The sequence below is a fragment of the Halichoeres trimaculatus genome, unplaced genomic scaffold, assembly GCF_033239565.1.
Source record: "Halichoeres trimaculatus isolate MK-OKI-2021-1 unplaced genomic scaffold, fHalTri1.1 fHalTri1_scaffold_9, whole genome shotgun sequence".
Taxonomy (NCBI): domain Eukaryota; kingdom Metazoa; phylum Chordata; class Actinopteri; order Labriformes; family Labridae; genus Halichoeres; species Halichoeres trimaculatus.
Genome location: NW_027437188.1, coordinates 1,770,659 through 1,790,028, shown reverse-complemented (window position 1 = coordinate 1,790,028; position 19,370 = coordinate 1,770,659). Strand labels below are relative to the sequence as shown.

The following is a 19,370-nucleotide window of genomic DNA, read 5'->3' as shown; positions in this document are numbered from 1 at the left end:
TTAATCCACTCATATTGGAAGCTATGCCCTGAAGCAGTGCTTTAATGGTCGTTATCTCAGATGCGGTGTCTGTCTCCGATGAACTTGGAGTAGCCCCCATGCTATCTTCTGAGCTTCCCTCTGTCTGTCGTGAGGCTCCTCAAACCGTACTGCGTAAGAGTTTTCTGGACTTGGCACATAATTTATATAGTTGTGCTTCACCCCACGAATATTTTAAGCGTTTAGGAATTTTCAAATATAAATTTTAAGAGGGGAAAGTGCGAGCGGCTCCGCAGCAAATTCACTACGCGGCCATCTTGGACAGTAGCCTCGCCGGAAGTCCATAACTACAGATTTTTTAATAATTCATTGAATTGAATTGAATTGAATTGATTTTTATTTCGGTCATGTCAGCACACTTATACAACATCACACATTGTCAATAGATGATCACATTGTCCGAAAGGGAAGACGGGAGAAGCAGAGCTTATCTAGTCCCGTCCCCGTTTGCTCAATACTTAATCTCCTCTTTTTCACACATCGTCAGAGTAATATAAATTTTGATTACATTTACAGAAGTTTGGCATAATTATTTATCATCTTTAGTGTCCATAGTTGATCTTTAATGTCCAATCCTGTTTTTCACTTGAGGCATTGTCCTTTTAGTGTCCATAGTTGATCTTTAATGCCCAATCCTTTTTTTCACGTACAGCCTGATTCGTGGGTCTTTCAATTTTGTTCTTGTTGATGTATTAAACATGTGACCCGTTGTCACTGTCCCCTTCGCCCAGGCGTGCTCCTGCACTGCCGTCCTGGGCTCTGCTGCGGTTTTCAGCCATGCTGGCGTTTCCGCCTCCCACTCGGGTTGTATTGAGGAGTGCACGAGTCATCATTCTTTGACCTCCGGCTCTATTGATCTCATTGCTTGCTTGTAGCATCACCTCTCTTGTTGCTGTAAACTCAGCTTTCATGCGTCTCAGCCTCCACATAATCCTGCCGAGGCCCAGTCCTAGGACTCCACGTCCTCCACGTCCTCAACCTCCAGGATTGCCAGACACACAGCTCTCCATTTATTCCAGCTGTCCATTGCGTACCCAGCTGGGAAATTTCCATCAGGGCATTTTGGTTCTCCTGGGCCAGCTTGGCGGGTTGAGAAAATCTTATCGATTGCGTTGAAAGCCCAGCTTAGTGGATCCATTTTGGGAATGTCTGCCCCTCTGCAGTTGGTGGGATATATACTGCTATCCCAAATGTCAAACAGCATCACCTCATTCACAGTCATTGTTTTGTCACATTTGTCCTTTCTGCTGTCTTGTAGACCAAACACACCCATTTATTTATGTTTCAGCATCTTTCAGGTCTTGACAAACTTTACATGACACACATTTAGCTATTATCATCTTCGTATCTGTCAAAGGTCATTTTGACAATTTTTTTCCTAAATATGTTCCTGGAACCGCTGCACCTGGTTTCTCCTTCTAAGCTGTTCCATTGATTAACTCCACTAACTGTGACAGTCATGGCTTTCAATGCAGTTCTTACTGTTCTCTTTTTAAAAATCATTTCCCCTCTTAAATTATGTTTCGTCTCTCTTTTTATGAACGTTTTTTGTAAATTCCTCGGTAGCTGACCGTGTGCGGCCTTGTATAATACCTGCATAGTCCTATATTTTATTAGGTCACAGAACTTCAGGATTTTTGCCGCAATAAATAGTTGATTTATGTGTGCTCTATAGCTTGCGTGGTGAATAATTCTTACTGCTCTTTTCTGTAGTGTTGATATGCTGTTAGCGTTTGTTTTGTAAGTGTTATTATCTTATTATTGACAAATTACATATAAATTTGAAAGTTTAGAGGGCTTTTATTGTGAAATTCCACATCAGAATGAGATGATTAATTCTGAGTGTCATCCTGGGGTCAAGTACTATCAGTCTGAGGTGGAATAATTCAGTTATAACTACAGGTTTTTTAATTATTATTATCTAATTATTGACAAAATACAGATAAATTTGAAAGTTTAGAGGGCTTTCATTTTGAAATTCCACACCAGAATGAGATGATTTTTTTTCTGAGTATCATCCTGAGGTCAATTACTATCAGTCTTAAGTGGAATGGTCCAGTTATAACTACAGATTTTTTAGTAATTATAAATCTATATATAGAGGAAAGACAGTGAGATTTTAAAGTTTAGAGGGCTTTTATTGTGAAATTCCACATTAGAATGAGCTGATTTTTATCTGAGTTTAATCCTCACGTCTTGTACTATAAGTCAGATTGCTTTTACTTAGAAATGAGGCGTTTGCCGCTATTACCGTAATTTGCCATAATACTCGCACACCACAAAACAACGTGTGGGCTGGCTTGACCGAGTGTTTCTACTTGTGTGCTGACTTGACTTCAGTGGCATGGTGATCCACGAAGACTCGGGAGTTCTTGCTATGTCCGTTGGGATGTTGTGCAATCAATAAAATCAGCAGTAACGCTCTGTGTGACCTCCTGTCCTATCCGGAGCAGTTTTTTGTCTGTCATATCTGGTTTTAAGATCGTCTATAAGTCTGTGTTCAACGCACTGGTTGGGAGAGCAGTTAGCTGCAGCTATTGTGAGCGCCGCCATTGAGTGACCTCCCAGTTTCTATGGTCCAAATAACATTGTTTTGTGGTCTGATTTTTTGTGAACAAGAAGAGAAATTTTACATATGTGGTCTCCTCAGGACGGCTCTCTGTGACAGAGACTGGGGCCGCCTGGCTCAGCTAATGGACCAGAACTTTGAGCTGCGGAGGTAAACAGAACATTTTCATGTTAGCTCATAATATTTTTCACTGTCAAAGCTAAAGCACCATCTTATCTCACAGGACCATCTACACTGATGACTGTCTGGGTCCCGGGAACCTGAAGATGGCTCAGCTGGCACGGCAGGTTGGTGCTAAAAGTTTGTGTGACCTGCTAACAGCAGAGCAGGTTTTATTTCACTCTTTCTTCTTTCTACATGAGGAACCTCTCTGTGTGTTTCTGTTTAGAATAGAATAGAATAGAAATACTTTATTTATCCTCGAAGAGAAATTCAGGAGTCACAGCAACAATCAAGAAAACAAAAGTAAGAAAGTGTATAGAAAGTGCAAAAAGGTACACAAGAAAATAGATGACGTCCACCTCTCTCCAGCCCAGCAAGTCTCCACCTCCACAGGGTCCAGGACTGAGCTTCCCCATCAGTCTGTTCAGCCTCTGTCTCCTGGATCCTGTCTGCCCACAGCAGGCGAAGCTCCTCCAATGTGGCGCCGGCGTTTGATGTCAGCTCCGTCAGCCACGTCTGTGAACTCTGCCTCCAGCAGCTCTTCTGCCGCTGGGCTAGCACGGCTAGCTCATCCATCCCACCAGAGATAGATCCCACGTTCCCAACAACAATGGATGGAAGGACAGGTCCACATAGTCACCTCCCAGCTCACACCGAGAACCAGCATGTCGTCCTCACCTCCTCCTCCTCACCTTGAGGGAAATAATCAAGCCTTACACTAGTTAGCATTGACATGCTACAGGCTGCTAACAGCTAATTTCACATGTAAACAATGCAGCCATGGTTACATGTAAGATCTCCAGACAAACACAGGAGAAAAGTAGTAAAATAATATCGCTGAAGCCATAAAAAGTTTGGTGTCCATGACCGACAATGAACCATACAAAGTAATGATCCACTCCAAATACAAAGATGACGAAAAAGAGACGAAAAAAATTACAAGAAACAGAAGAGAGAGCTGCTGCAACAGGCAGCTGCTTGGGCAGCACCTAGCAACGAAAAGAACAGAACAGAGAATAAAATAGAACAGAAAATACTTTATTTATTCCCTGAGGGAAACTCATGAGTCACAGCAGCAATACAAAAATACAAAAGTTAAAAAAAACATGTATTAGTTCAAAAAGGCCCATAAGTAAATAGATGATGACAGTCAGTCAGCCTCCACCTCCACAGGGTCCAGAACTGAGCTTCTTCGGCAGTCTGTTCCATCTCTCTCTCCTGTATCCTGTCTGCTCACAACAGGTGAAGTTCTTCCAGTGTGGTTTTTGAGTCTGGTGTTAGCTCTGTTTGCCATGTCTGAAAATAGCATGATGCTACTCTACCCTCTGGTATTTCTTCTGTTGCTGGGTTAGCACGACTAGCTTGTCCATCTTATTGGAGATAGATCTTGCGTTCCCATAACGATGGAGGAAAAGACAGGTCGATGTCATCACTACACAACAGCTGATCTAATATGTAAACAATGGGCCATGGTTACATATAGGATCTCCAGACAAACACAGGAGCAAAAAAGTAGTAAAAATATCACTGAAGACATAACCAGTTTGGTGTCCATGACCAAAAAATGAACCAAATTAATGACCCAATCCAAATGCAAAGATGACAAAAAAAGATGACAAAAAATTATGGTAAATTATGGTAAATTATGATTTTGTTTTTGGCTCTCTGCAGTTTGGCTCAGCTGTGAAGTTACCGGGCAGTGGAGGAGCTGTAGTGGGTCTGTGTCTGGATAACGACAGTCTGGTAAGACTGTGCCACATGTGGCAAAGACTTTGCATGCATGGGGACTGATCCCTCGTCTGTGTACCTGTCTGATTATTAAAAAAGAAAAACAAACAAAAAAAAGGTGTGTAATTTAAAGTCTCATTCATGCTTTGCCATCTGATGCAGTTTATGTTTCGTCCACTAGGTGGAGATGAGGCAAGCTTTCCAAGCGGCAGGCTGTGTCTTCTGCGTCATCACTCCGTACGCCCCATCTGCTGGACAACTCAGTGGCCAACACTGACTTCACACCTCTGCAGGGCTCGCTCAGGCTCCTCAAAGGACAACAAGTAACAGGACTACGACTGAGTGGATCTCAAAGAGTCTTGGGGTCATCATAAAACTGGGGTCAACTAAAAAGCTCAAAGTGATTCGTGAGATCAAATCATGAAGGAGTCATAAAAAATAATCAAGAGTCATTTCTCTTTAAGGCTGTTTGAAAAATTATTCAGCAATAACGTTAGAAACACCAAGGTCTGCACATTTCAGTGATGTAAGGTGACCTTGAGTGCTATGAAAGGGGCCCTGAAATAAAATGTATTATTATTATTATTATTATTATCTGATTTGAGACGACTTGGAACATTTTAAGTCCTGGGAATGTGTTTTAGCAATCTAAATATTACATTTTTCAAAACAAGTAATTTTATAGTTAATAAAGACTCTATTCCAGGGATCTCAAGCTGATTTCACTAATTACCTCACCTTCAAGCAGAGAGCAGGGACTAATCAGTGAAATCAGCTGGTGGAGTTTCTGGTTGGAAAGAAAACCTGCAGCCTCTTGGCCCTCATGGCACGAGTTTAAGATCCCTGTTCTATTCTTTCTTTTTTGTATAATGAATATACTGTTGTTTTTGAATAAAGAAAAATATGTTGAGCTTTTTAAAAACTCTTATCAGACTGAAATAATGTTAATTACATGAAGTCTGCATATTTCCCTAACTGATCCAGATTATGGGGTGCATGGATCAAATTATGCTACAAATCATTCATAATAACATAAAATGTCCTTTTTACAGTTATTGTGTAATTTATACAGACTTTGTCCTGCTTGTGTATTTTTGTAATATAAACAAAACTTTTGTAATTTTTTTTTGTCAAAATCATCAATAAACAAAAGAAAACTGTGTTGATGTTTCAATGGTTCCAATAATCTGGCATATGGGTTACAATGACCCATAAAGGTTTGGTTTGAATTAGTGAAACAGACACAGGGATGTGGAGGTGAGATGATGAGATAAAAGCTTACAGGACTGCTAATGGAGGGAAACACTCAGAAACTCAGTGTCTCACATAGAAAAGATGACGCAGCAGGAAAAACAGAAATGTTACATTGGTAATTGATGAGAGGCTAATGGAGAGGCTGTGTATGTGTAGGGCCTTCACTGTTAGGAAATACAAAAACTACCGTTTGTATCCCCCGCCAGCTCCTGCAACATAATACGTTATTTGCATTCACAGACCCTTCCTCCCCCTCAATCAGGCTCATCCTAGATAGATAGATAGATAGATAAATACTTTATTGATCCCCCGAAGGAGAAATTCAGTTGTCCAGTATGAGGGGCCGGCAGGGACATTATTCAGAATTACTATTCACACACACATATGAAACTAAACATATTCACACATTATAGTAAAAATCTCACACGCTTACAACTGAAATGCTCTCACTCACACTACTGAAATGTTGTGCTCTCATACACACTGGTGAAACACTCTCACTCACACTACTGAAATGCTCTCACACGCACTGCTGAAATGCTCTCACACACACTACTGAAACGCTCTCACACACACTACTGAAACTCTCTCTCACACACACTACTGAAATGCTCTCACACACTACTGAAACTGCTTTCGTACACACTACTGAACCTGCTCTTACATACACTACTGAGATTTCGGTGTAACGGGAAGTTGTTTAAGTGTAACAGGAAGCTGTCTCAATCGAGGAAGTTTTGGCCATTTTTCTTCTTTGGAGCATTGTTGGGACGTTAACGGTGGATAATCACTGGAGGAAACACAGTAAAGAGGGTAAAGTAACATTTGTTATGATGAATTTTCATCTAGTTCTATTCGGTTTTTGTTTTTTAGTGCAAACTTTATTACATGACGTCAAAGGGAATGAAGAGGATGTCATATGTTTTTTCACAAGTGCTTCGCGTTGTATTGAATCGCTTCAGAGAAATGAGCCCAATAATTTTGACCAGGAACGTCTCTACAGAGAGCTTGATGACCATACAAGAACTTTATCTGCTCTGCATACTGTGGTGTCCAGATATGATCCTTCAAATAGGGACGTCTGTCACCTACTGGAATCACTGCACAGGTGTTTCTGCAATTTGCTTCAAGAATGTGAAGGCAGGCAGAGGTCAGCTGATGCAAATTTGCTACCCCCAACAACCTTCACTGGTCAACCTGGCCTTCCCAGATACACCATAACCCGTCAACAGATTTCTCACTGTGTGTCCATTGGCATGACATGGCAGAGAATTGCTTCCTGCTTTGGGATCAGCAGAAGAACTCTGCACAGACACCAACTACTGGGATTTCAACCACCCAGATATGCAGTTATGTCAAATCAAGACCTGGATACCCTTGTGACTGTAATACTACAGAATACCCCAAATACAGGTGAAACACATGTTCTTGGAAGCCTGAGATCACGCCATATAAGGATCCAGCGTTGGCGGGTCCGAGAAAGTCTTTATCAAGTGGATCCCATCGGGCGATCATTTTGACATCGTCGTGCTATAAGGCGGAGGGTCTATAGTGTTCGTTCCCCCAACCAATTGTGGTAAGCTCACAATAAAACACTTGCCAAGATCAGTAAAGGTACCATTAACTCTTTGGAGTCGCTTTGAATTATGACCCTATGAGGTCACCAATACATGAATATCATCTCCCAAAAACTGCTATGAAAATGCAATAGATTCATATATATATTTTTATAGTCTATGGTTTTTATGAAAAATGAACATAATTTTAAAAGGAATTTGTTTAAAAACATCCAGTATAAATATATGCAAGATCAGTGATAAGATTGATTTTCAAGTATTGTATTATTATTATTATTTTTGCAATGTGAGATCCATAATTGATGACCCTCAGAGGTCACCAGGGGACATACATGTCCTCTCAGAAAAAACAAAACATTCATATTTTTGTACGCTTTTGTGCTTGAATAATTTAAACAATTTCAGCTCCTAATCATTTTAAAGAAATAAATATTTTATATTTTTCAGTCGGTTTCAGTTCAGAATCATCCAAGCAAAAAGAAAATAAGTACTTTTTTTTTTTTTTCATTTTTCAAGCAGTTTCTGAGAGGAAATGTATGTCCTCTGCTGACCTCAAAGGGAAATGCATTAAAATCTGACACTGTAGAAAATATATGTACAAAAAGAATAATAACAATGCATAAAATCAATATGTTCTATAGTCTTGTGTATATTTAAGCCTGAACTTTAAAAAAAATCCCCAGCTCTCCAACATTTATTATATTGCTAATTTTTTTTTCTCCTATGAAAACAGTGACATGTTATCAGATTGGCATTCAAATGTCTAAAATAGAAAATAAAGTAATATTTAGTATTTTTGATCAGGGCTGAAGTAGACTGAACAATTTGAGCAAAAATATTCATCTGTTATGTTTTGATAGCAGCTTTTGGAGATGTTTGATATGTCCTCTGATGACCTCAAAGGGTAATAAATTTGACCCTATTAACCTTTGACCTCTGAAAAAAAAATAAAAATCAAACTTTGAATATTAACACTTCTCATGAAAAACACCCTCCTACAAAAGATAATTTCATAGAGTAACAGAACCAAAATAATGACCAAAAGCTTAACAAAATTGAACTGAAAGTACAAAAATGTCACTTTGTTCCCGAAGGGGTAAAGACATAAATTATTATTAATAATGATGATAATAATAATAATAATGATTCTGGTCTCCCAACAGGCATTTTGATGGAAATCACAAGCTCGTGAGGTGGCGTCTGGTCATGCACGGCTGTGTTGATGGCTTCAGCCGAACTAATATATACCTGCAGTGTTTATCCATCTAATAACAGAGCCTCAACCGTTTTATCATTGTTTTTGGAGGGTGTTGAGAACTTTTGTTTGCCTGCAAGGGTCAGATTTGATCATGGCATGGAAAATATACTTGTTGCACGTTTTATGTTGGAAAGAAGGGGACTAAACAGTGTTATTACAGGTGTTTCTGTCCATAATCAGAGAATAGAAAGACTATGGGCAGAACTCAATAGAGTTGTCTGCAGACATTTCATCAACATTTTTAACTTCATGGAAGAAGAAGGTATTCTTGATTCATTAAATGAACTACATCTTTTCTGTCTACATTACGTTTATTTGCCAGTGGAACAATCATGGCCTCTCAACACAAGGGGGCCAGACACCTCTTCAGCTGTGGCACCCAGGTGTCATTAACAACATTGGACTTGAACCAACTATAAATGACATTATTAATTTGGACACAGAGTATGATATCAATGAACATGAGCCTTTGCCAAGAGTTCAAACTAATAACAACATTACATTTCCACACATTACAAAACAATAAATGAGACCACAATGACCAGGATCCAACAAGTAAATCCAATGGAAAATGATGGTAACTCCGGCATTAATTTGTTTTCCTCACTCCTCCACATCTTTCTGTAAGGAGGCCATGTTATTGTGTTTCTTTTCAACTATGTATTGTTCAAACTTCCTGTAAAGCTAATAAACAATGTGTACATAAAAGAGAAATAATGGAACATAAAAGACACAAAAATGGCATTCAGGCTCTGCCAAACCCATATGTGTTTCCAAGGGCAAAGTCAAACTTCTCCTTAAAGAGCTGGTATGACACATGGAGTGGCAACCTGATACAGTTCACACAGGTGTTGGCCATTGGGAACAGTGGTGTAGAAGAGAAATCGTCGTCTCCTTTATAAATGAATTCGACAGACGGACTTGGGGAAAAACAAATAGGAAGGACTACAGATGCTCCAGTGGCAAAGGCCAATATCTTCTGTAGTTTAGACGGTCCTTCTTCTATAAAACAGAACAGAATCAACCAATAATGAAATCATAATGCTTCATTGTCTATCAAACTTATCAGCAACAATTTCCATTTACTTGTTTTACTAGGTATACATATAGGTATATATTTGTCTCATTAGCATTTTTAATATCTCTTCAGTTTTAAGTCTAGAAGTATATTCCATAAATACATGCAAATAAAGATATAATCATTCTAGGGCTGAAATGATTCCTCCAATAATCCGGGTAATTCGATTACAAACAATCCTCGAGGCAAATTGTGTGCCTGTAAACAGTCAACAACAACAACAACAACCACAATAACAACCAGACAGTAAACATCTGAGGCCTATATCACGAAGCAGGATTAGTGTCTTAGCGAGATAACTTCAGGGTTGACTCTCGATTACCGATAGCACGAAGCCGGTTCCTTTTTTATCAGAGTAGATCACCATGGTGACCTACTCCGAACGGCTATCCTGCTCTGGAGCAGGATAAGTTGGAGGTTGAATGCGATCCTATACAAAAGCCCCTCCCACTGGCCAATCGGTTTCTCAGAAACGGCCTGCCCTTTTCTCCCGAACCCGATGGACAGAGGTACACAAGTTGTGAGAAGAGTTACGAAGAGAAAGGGTGTTTAAGATCGATCAGATCCACTCGATCAAAGCGACGATTCCCTGTATGAGAGTTATAGGTTCTCACGGCCCGGACTACTGTACCTCTGTGAAATATTAGAGCCGTACATTGCTCGTGCAACCCGCAGGAGCGGTGCACTGACTGTCCCACAGTCATTGTGCATCGCCCTGCGGTTCTTTGCCACGGGCAGCTTCATGTACTCTGTCGGGGATGAGGAGCGGCTGAGCAAGTTTACGGCATCCCGTGTTGGCTGCTGCACTCACGTAATTTAGGGATTAATTCATAGCGTCCCCAGGATAAATGAGAAGGAGGTGGAGTCAGTTACCTGTGATAGGTAGCCGATTCTGAACAAAAGATGAAGGAATTCTAGCGCAGATTTTATCAATGAAATGTACACACAGCAGTACATATCACCACTTTTTTGGGGACATTTTAGGGGAAGCTGAGCTTCCCTTGTAGTCTTAGAGCAATCGCCACTGCTTGAAACAGACTTATCAGACATGATGATGTTCTTGTATTTGTTTTTTTTTATCTGCTCCCATGTTCTTCTGACTCCAGAAGGATTACATCTGGGAGAATGACATGATAATTAGAATACATGCAAGTCATTTGCACAGTAGCATTTATTGTTTTTTGAGATTTAGAAGTGTGATTACTATCATACTGAGCCACTGATAACGTAGGCTTTTACACAGTCCACTATGCGTTGCCATGCATTTTGCCTGCGGTTGGCCGCTGCTACCGTGTCCCCCCTTACCAAGTTATTGCTTCTCTCCTTGTATTGCTGCATCATCAGCCGCTGCTCTTCAGCAGTGAAGTACGGAGCTTTCTTGGTCGCTCATGATTGTGATTGGTCAGCTGCCTCTGAGCCCTCCTCTTTTACGTGCGCGTTCACGGCTCTTGATGAGTCAATCCCGGGTTGAGTTACCATGTTGATAACTCGCGTCGTGCTATCGATTATCCTGATTGCCATTGTTACGGTTACTCAATCCTGGATAGATGTGAGTTACCGCGGATAAGTTGACCGCGCTTCGTGCTATAGGCCTCAGGTCTGTGTGTCTAGTCCACGGGCTGGACACAACACGATTACACTCATGATACATTAGCAGAGGCAGTTAATGTGATTAACTATGATTAAGCCTAGTAATAAACAACTTTGATTATGGCTCTGTGTGAAGGCTGGTTCAGAATGTAAATCAATGTGGGGGCTACTTGCCTTTAACTATGTGTATTTTGTGCACATATTTGTGCACATATTTGTCACATCCAGTAACTTTCCATTTAATTTGAGTGCAGTGAGAAGAACAGAAAATGCTGACAGTGAGTAGAGGAAGCTATTGAGTAGTGAGAGTGCCAAATTACAAAAATAAATCTATAAAAGAATAAATAAATAAATAAATAAATAAATAAATAAATAAATGGATAAATTATATAAGAATCTATAAAAGAATAAATTAATTAACAAATAAATTATTTTAAAAAAATCTATGAAATAATAAATAAATACAAAATATATAAGAATCTATGAAAGAATAAATAAAAATAAATTAATAAATAAATTATAAAAGAATCCGTGAAAGAATAAATACAAAAATGAATTGACAAATGAAATAACAATCCACAAAAGAAAAGGCTAATAAAAACAGAAATATAAAGAAAAATCAAAAAATAAATACAAAAGTGCTAAATAAATAAATAAATAAGTAAATGAAAAAAGAAAGAAAGACAGAAAGAAAGAAAGGAGACAGAAAGAAAGTAGCTATAGGAAGTGATATTAATCACAGAATAAAGCCTTAAAATAAAAGGCTAATAAAAGTATAAATATAAAAACAATTAAATAAAAGTATTTAAATCACATTATAATGTCACTTTAAAAGCGAAGGCAATATGCGCAGAAAAATATGCGCAGAAAAATATGCACAGAAAAATATGCACAGAAAAATATGCACAGAATAATATGCGCAGCAGGAATGATGTTGTACGCATGCCCAGAAGGAAACCTATCGAGGAAGAAGGATGGCGGCTGAAAACTTGACAGGAGAACTTTAAAGATTGGCTGAAATTACAGAACACAACGATTACGTCAGAGAGTATGAATTGGGAACAGTAGAGGATGTAAGGGAAAGTGTTGGTGTTATGTGTGCGCTGATCAACACGGACATGGACGAGCTTGTGTGGACAAATCTTGAGAATGTAACTAAACATTACTTATGTAGCTTCGATTCTTCCGCCCAGCTAGATCAGGCCTTGTGTTAAAATGTTGTCATATGTTTTGTCTGGGGTATCAAGGAAGAAGGACAAACATGTTGGGATATGCTTTGTTTACATTCTCAAGATTTTGCCACACGAGCTCATTGAAGTCTGTGTGGGTCAAAGCACACATACCAGCACTTACCTAATGTCCTCCTCGTCCCCAAAACATATTCTCCATCATAATTATGTTGTTCTCTAACTTCTAAGTGTTCTTCTGTCAAGTTTCCTGTCGCCATGTTTCTTCTCGATTGAGATTACTCCCGTGCTTGTGAAGCAGCCACATTCCTACTGCGCATATTTTTCTGCGCATATGTCCTTTGCTTTTAAAGTGACATAATGTTGTACTGCCTTTTCCACACGTTCCAGTAAGTAGAGTTAGACAGCCAGATAACAGTTCATAAAAGTCTCTAATAAACATAAAAGGCTTGACTTTTCTTGGATTTACTGACGCTTGATGTGATAGTTACCAACTTTGCTTGTAAAAAGACAAATTTTCTCCAAGGTCAAAGCGTGAAAGAAACAGACTCAGCAAAATGAGTAGGTTCTCTGCCTTCTTTGTTAGACTTCTGCATGTGACTGAGAGAAAATGAGACCTGAGCCTGATTCCTGAAGTTCAGTTACTGACAATGTCCACCAGATGGCACCAAACACCATGAACTGAAACAAAATATGAAATCTGTTTGCCTTTTAAACTTAAACTTATTTATATCACTTTTTAACATATTTATAAATTTTTAATGACAACTGACTTTATATCAAAGGCAGCACAAATGTGATTTAAATACTTTTATTTATTCGTGTTTATATGTATACTTTTATTAGCCTTCTATTTATTTTTTGATTAATATCACTTTATATGGCTACTTTTCTATCAAGCACTTTTCTATTTGTTTTTTGATTTGTCATTATATTAATACTTTTATTAGCCTTTTTTTTAATGGATTCTTATATAATTAATTTATTGATTCACATTTTAATTATTTAATAGATTCTTATAAAATTTCTTTACTGATTCATTTTTTAAATTATTCTTTTATAGATTACTATATACTTTATTAATTATTTTTTATTCTTTTATAGAGTCTTATATAATTTATTTATTAATTCATATTGTCTTCATTTTTTTATTCACTTATAGATTCTTATTTTTTATTAATTTATTTATTCTTTTATTGATTCTTATTTAATTTATTTATTAATTCATTTATTTATTTTCTTCTTTTATAGATTTATTTTTTGTAATTTGGCACTCTCACTACAATATAGGAAGCAGGTGTAGGGCATCCTTTCATGTATCAAATAAATGTGGCAACATTAGATGTTTAAATTATGTTAGTATGATATTACTTGGGCCTAGTAATAAAACAAGATAAATAAGATCCTCAATATGGTAATTAGTATTATTATAGCGATAAAGGCAATAAAACAGCAAAAAAGAGATATGCTTGAATAAAAACAAATAAAATAAAAATAACCAAAGTGAGAGGAAAAAAAGACATGACTAACAAAAAAATAAAACTGCAAGAACAACATAAACAAACATACACACCATTGCACATGGGTAAATATCCCTAATGTTTGATTAGTTGTTACTGCTTCAGTGCTCACTTGCAGAGAGTTAAAATTGTAACTAAAAACCCTATTTATCCATTTAGGTTTCTACTGTATGTATAAGTTGTACATTCTTGAGATATCAGCTATAAAGCTGTCTGCCTTCTCTCTGGTACAAATGGTAATTCACAAAAGTCTTGTGATGCTCATAGAACCAAAAAATACAGTTGAAAAATTCAAAACCAGTGTCTCATTTAAAAATTCAGACCCGGTTGCTCAAAATAACATGCAAAACCTTGTTGAGACAGTTTCACGTTGGAATTACTTTTCCAATAGAAAAATTGCTTTGGTTTTGGAATCTCATTTTTGCTGAAAATGTTCAGAATAACAATAATAAAAAATGTTCATTTCAGAGACCTGGCTTATTTTCTGTTTTGTATGTTACTGATGATTTTCAATGAAGCTGAAGTGACTAAGTAAAACACTGCAGTGTACACAATGTACCCGTTATCTGATTACTTGATTAATTGCCAAAATACTTTATAGAGTACTAGATTACAACAAGAATCAATAAATGCAGCCCTAATTCATTTAGCTTCTCCTATAAAGTCCTTGTCTCAATAGTAGTTTCTTCATAATAAAACATGTATTATTTCTCAACTGAATGGCAAGGACTCAGTCAACTACCTTCTGCATCTTGAAGATAGTCTCTCCAAAAGGGAATCACCACTTCCTCTACAACTCTCTTGTTGCTCCCTTCTGGTGACAGACGAATGGTGAAAAGATCATCTAACTGGTCAGCAGTCAGAGTGGTTGGTTCATAGCAGAACAGGGGGCGAAAGCTGTCTGGATGTTTCTGTATTTTCTCCAGAACCCCCAGAGTTTTCAGTCCTTCATGGAATCTGTAAAAAAAAAAAAAAAAAAAAAAAAATCAACTGAATTTGTTGAATTCATTCAGAATTTCTGACTTGGTCAATTTGTTACAGGAACATAGTCTGTGTTGGTTGATGGTTGAATTTCTACTCCATATTCTGATTAAACTGACTGTGCATCTACACTGAATACCTTTGGAATGGACCTTGAACCCTGTGGATGACCTGAAACATGACTTTGGGTGCGTCTCAATGCGTTAACTTCGTGCTTGCTGCGTCCTATCTCCTCTGCGACACCGGAAGTACTTTCCCAGTCGGCATTTTGAAGACTGTTCCAAAGCGATAATTGTACTTGGAGGAGAGAGGAGAGAGGAGAGAGGATAGAGGAGACTGATCGGGGAGCTATGATCGAGGAGACACGAGAGCCGGCTTTGCGGAAGTCTTTTCACTGACAGACACGCCCCCATATGGAATATCACTCTCTGATTGGACGCTGCAGCGGCTCAGACTTAACATGAAACTTCACAAAAGCACAGCGGAGTTTAATGAGAGAAAAGACGAACTGAGGACAGGCACAGAGGATCGTTCAGAAACTGATCATAAATCTGGTAATAAAGTGTTCGCTGTGAGTTTAAAGCACAAAACACTGAATACAACCATCATCAAATCAATATAACAGAGGATTAATACAGAAAACTGACTGATAACTAATATCTTCCTGAGACACAATAAGGTGGGTTATATTAATATATTAATATAACTCACCTTATCTGATCATAAACTCTGAAGCTTCAGAGTTCACGATCAGATGGGCTCTAGATAAAGGCTAAATAATTCATAAATAATCTCACAATTACGCATTTTACCGGAAAAGTGATCCGTGAGCTTCTAAACAGCACACAGAATAAACAGAGAGCAGGTTTTCTTCATGGTAATGTGTGTGTTTAACAGGTTAAAGAAACAGACAAATCTCTGTTACTGTTTCTGTTTGATCAGAGTTATTACAGCGCACATGCCCAGACGCACAAACAGCTGTTAGAGCTGACTGACAGATGATCCAGAGGTGATCAACTGATGCCGTCATCACTGAAACATGTCGCTTCATGTGACGTTTCGAAGAAGAGGATGTCCCATTGCTCTAAAAACCAATCTCCTCTGTTCCTCTCTCCTCTCTTCATTTCCTCACGTCTCTCCCATGCATCTCTGGTGGGAGGGACTAAGACGCAAGAGAACGACGCAAGTGGAGGAAGGAAGGATGGAACTTTGGAGCTTTGAGACGCACCCAATGTCTTGTACCAGCAGATCCCTGTCTCTGACTGACCGAAGAGGCCTCAGGCATCCTGCATTGGCCAAGTAGTCATGCAGAGGTGCCTTTGCTTTTTCAAGGTCCTCAATGGTTGTGCTTTCAGATACCTGATATCACAAGGAGCAGCATATTGGCTTGTTATAGAAGCTAGTTATTAGTTAACAACTTATTGGCAAGGGCATAGACATCAATAATATTAAATGAACAGTATATGGCACATACATTAAGAAAATCTATTTAGATCAGGCAGTTCTCCTAAACTGCCTGATCGGCTGTGCATGAACAAAAATAGTGAGAGGCAACCAAGATAACTGAATACTAATTAAGACACGTTGGATAATTGAGGTCTGTATCACTGATTTTCTATTGTTCTCTAAAAGTTCGTCACAGTGCAAGTGCAACTGTGACACTGTAATGCCAGTGGTTTAAAAATGGTGGGAAAGACAAAACTTCTATGACCAAGTTAGTTGATTACATTGTGGCAGAGTTCAAACTGCAGCATGAAATACAGGAGTTAAGTATTGGGCCACACTAGAGTGAACCTACAATTCCTGTCTTGGTGGATGAAGGAGTGGCAACTGACCTTTGTGACTTTTTCCAAGAGGTCCGTATCAGCAATGTCGTCTAGGACTGGATTTGCTGGAACATCAACCAGTAAAGAAAATACCACTGGGGAGAGGAAGTTTGGTGGTGGACCACCATGTACCAAACTTATCGCAATGGCTCTGCCTGCCATGTAGTACCAGTCCTCTCTTAGAGCTGCAAAACAACAGAATAAGAAGAAATGTAATGATACAAAAAAAAACAAAAAAAAACAAAAACACATAACATAGCAGAGACTTACTAATTAAATCACATTTTATTGTATTTATCTAAATTATAAATTGGTCCAAAAATGAAAAAGCTGCATGTAAAAGACACAACATTAAAATGACTTCATTACTATTTTTTTTATTTCTATTTTTTTTTAAAGAAGAATAGCACCGGTGCCATTGAGAGCGAAGTTTTGGCTGTTTTCTTTTCCCTCAAACATGGGGGACTGTGCAATGTTCTCCATTAGGTGCCTTAAGAATTCCCTCCTTGGACCCCCTAAATCAACTCCTTCTTCATGTTTTCCCATGTCATCTGAGAATTTCACAGACATCATCAGGTGGGGCTCATAGGACAATCTCTTGAATCCACGAATGGCTCCCTCCCAGATGGCAGATCTATTTATGTTAAATCTGCACCGCGGATTTACATTGATTTTGCTGGCCAGTTCCAGCAGTATCTCCTTAACTGGAACATTTTATACACTATGAAAAAAAATAAAAAATAAAAATATGATCAGAAATTGCTCTTTAGATTTGACATAATGCATAACAACCTGAATTTCGTGAAATTATATCACCCTTATTTCTCAAGTATGTGTGCACTACTCACATGTGACTCTCCATACTGGCTATTATTGCCTGCATCATCTTCAGAACTGTCATCAGAAATGGTTGCAACGAGTGTTAAATAAGAAGAATAGTTGTCTTCATCAAGACAGCTTCTTCCATTATGTCTTGCAAGGCAGACTCCATCTGCACCACTAATGCCTCTTGTTGGGGTTGTGCCAGGACCACCATCAGGACCACTGGTGCCAGGAATACAGTCACTTCCTGCTGAGCATTTTCCGTCAGGTCCACTGATTCCTCTTGTGCTGCTAGTCCCACGACCATGGTCAGGACCACTGGTGTCAGGAATACCATCACTTCCTGCAAGACTCCCTCCATCAGGGCCACTTATGTCAGGATTCCAGTCATTTTTTTCCTCGCTGTTGGAGGTGGTGCAAAAGCAATCTTGATCATCATTGTCAATGGAAACACTAGCCTTTGTAGCCATTTTGGACGATGAATGGATGCTATTGGATGAGAGTTGGCTTTCATCTTCACCGTCATCCTGAAACAGAAAAGAAGGCCTAAATAAGGAAATATAAACATTTTACACTCCAGTCTTAGAGATAGAATGTGAGTGTTTGTGTGCATAGACATGTACCCACGGACTTCGCTGTACAGACATGTGACCAAAATTTAAACAAAATAATAATATTATGGTATGTTGTTAAATTGATATAGGGCTATCATTACACTTACAGTGTGTTTTTCTTTATTGATACAAAGAGAGAAAGGGTTTACCTGACATCTTCAGGAATATGCTCCCCAAATCCATCCCTGATGTGTTGTATGACAGTCTGGTGGTCCCACGCCTTCTGGAACTTAAAAGCACTGAGAATGTGTCCGTGTTTGTGCAGCCAAACTTTTGTGCCTTGTTTACAGACACTTCCCCATGATGGACTTGGGAGTAGTATAACATCTTTGTTGAAATAGTCATGCTGCTGTGAACGGACTCTGAAATAATATTGATAGAGCAGACTGAGTGTAAATAGACGGTGAGGATCACGCTGCCACAGCCAACTCAGAGACAACGCCTAGCATCATGCACAAGCACAACGTGCTACACCATCAAGTCTCAGATATTTAACTATGGTTGCTGGTCTGCAAGTTAACGGTTAAAACTCGGTTAACGAGCGCAGTCAGAAAAAAAAAACAGAATATGCATGAATAGTTAGACTGGCAACAAATCTTACCTCCTTCTTCGTGTACCCGATGTCCATGTGCCGAAGCACTGCTGAGCTTGATAACGCGGCATGGTGGCCCGGATGGGGCCAACTGCTGGCTGTGGCGCGCCACTGCGGCGGCGAGATGGGAACACTGTAGTAAGTTGGCCCTCCACTGTGTTGGCACCTGAGGCAGCGTGAGATTGCTGCCCGCCTGTTGTTGCATTTGACAACGTTCGAATTGTCTCCGCCGATGCCAAAATGTTGCTTAACAACGCAGCAGCTTTTGTTAGTCCACCCGAGAGCTCCTGCCCTGACATTTAACGCTCCACTTCAAAACAAAAGGTGTGAGTGATGTGTGTCGGATGTGAAAGCTGAGTGCAATAATACATTTTGAGATCTGATATTACATGTGCTATGTAAACTAAAAGCTGGCTGATTTATGCTGCATGGGGTATAATTTAGTGGAATCTGCTAAATGAGTCTAATGTGCTGCTCTGAGTTGCGTTCACCTTAACACTAACTCCATGTGCTATGCTGATGTGCTCCATATTGTGCAAAGATTAGGGGCTTGTGCATGCCAAACTGAACATA

The 19,370-nt window shown here is 38.9% G+C and overlaps 2 protein-coding genes across 4 annotated transcripts in view; one reads left to right on the top strand and one right to left on the bottom strand.

The window, feature by feature from the left end:
• The window catches only part of gkup (glucuronokinase with putative uridyl pyrophosphorylase), a 39,227-nt gene extending 33,631 nt beyond the window's left edge, over positions 1-5,596 (top strand). Inside the window, exons 20-23 of one of the 3 annotated variants that reach the window (XM_074679302.1) lie at positions 2,690-2,758; positions 2,832-2,895; positions 4,442-4,513; positions 4,680-5,594. In XM_074679302.1, the coding sequence (XP_074535403.1) occupies positions 2,690-2,758; positions 2,832-2,895; positions 4,442-4,513; positions 4,680-4,775 (301 nt within the window). In that variant the 3' untranslated portion in view covers positions 4,776-5,594. The other 2 variants (XM_074679303.1, XR_012599102.1) reach the window with 2 other exon arrangements.
• Positions 5,597-9,332: 3,736 nt separating this feature from the next.
• On the bottom strand, positions 9,333-18,833 carry LOC141797788 (G2/M phase-specific E3 ubiquitin-protein ligase-like). The gene is made up of 9 exons (XM_074679470.1): positions 18,807-18,833; positions 17,618-18,118; positions 17,547-17,586; positions 17,180-17,473; positions 16,779-16,954; positions 16,152-16,302; positions 15,083-15,125; positions 14,702-14,919; positions 9,333-9,589 (listed from the first exon to the last, which is right to left on the bottom strand). The coding sequence occupies exons 1-9, from the start codon at positions 18,831-18,833 to the stop codon at positions 9,333-9,335; spliced, it is 1,707 nt and encodes a 568-aa protein (XP_074535571.1).
• Positions 18,834-19,370: the final 537 nt, after the last annotated feature.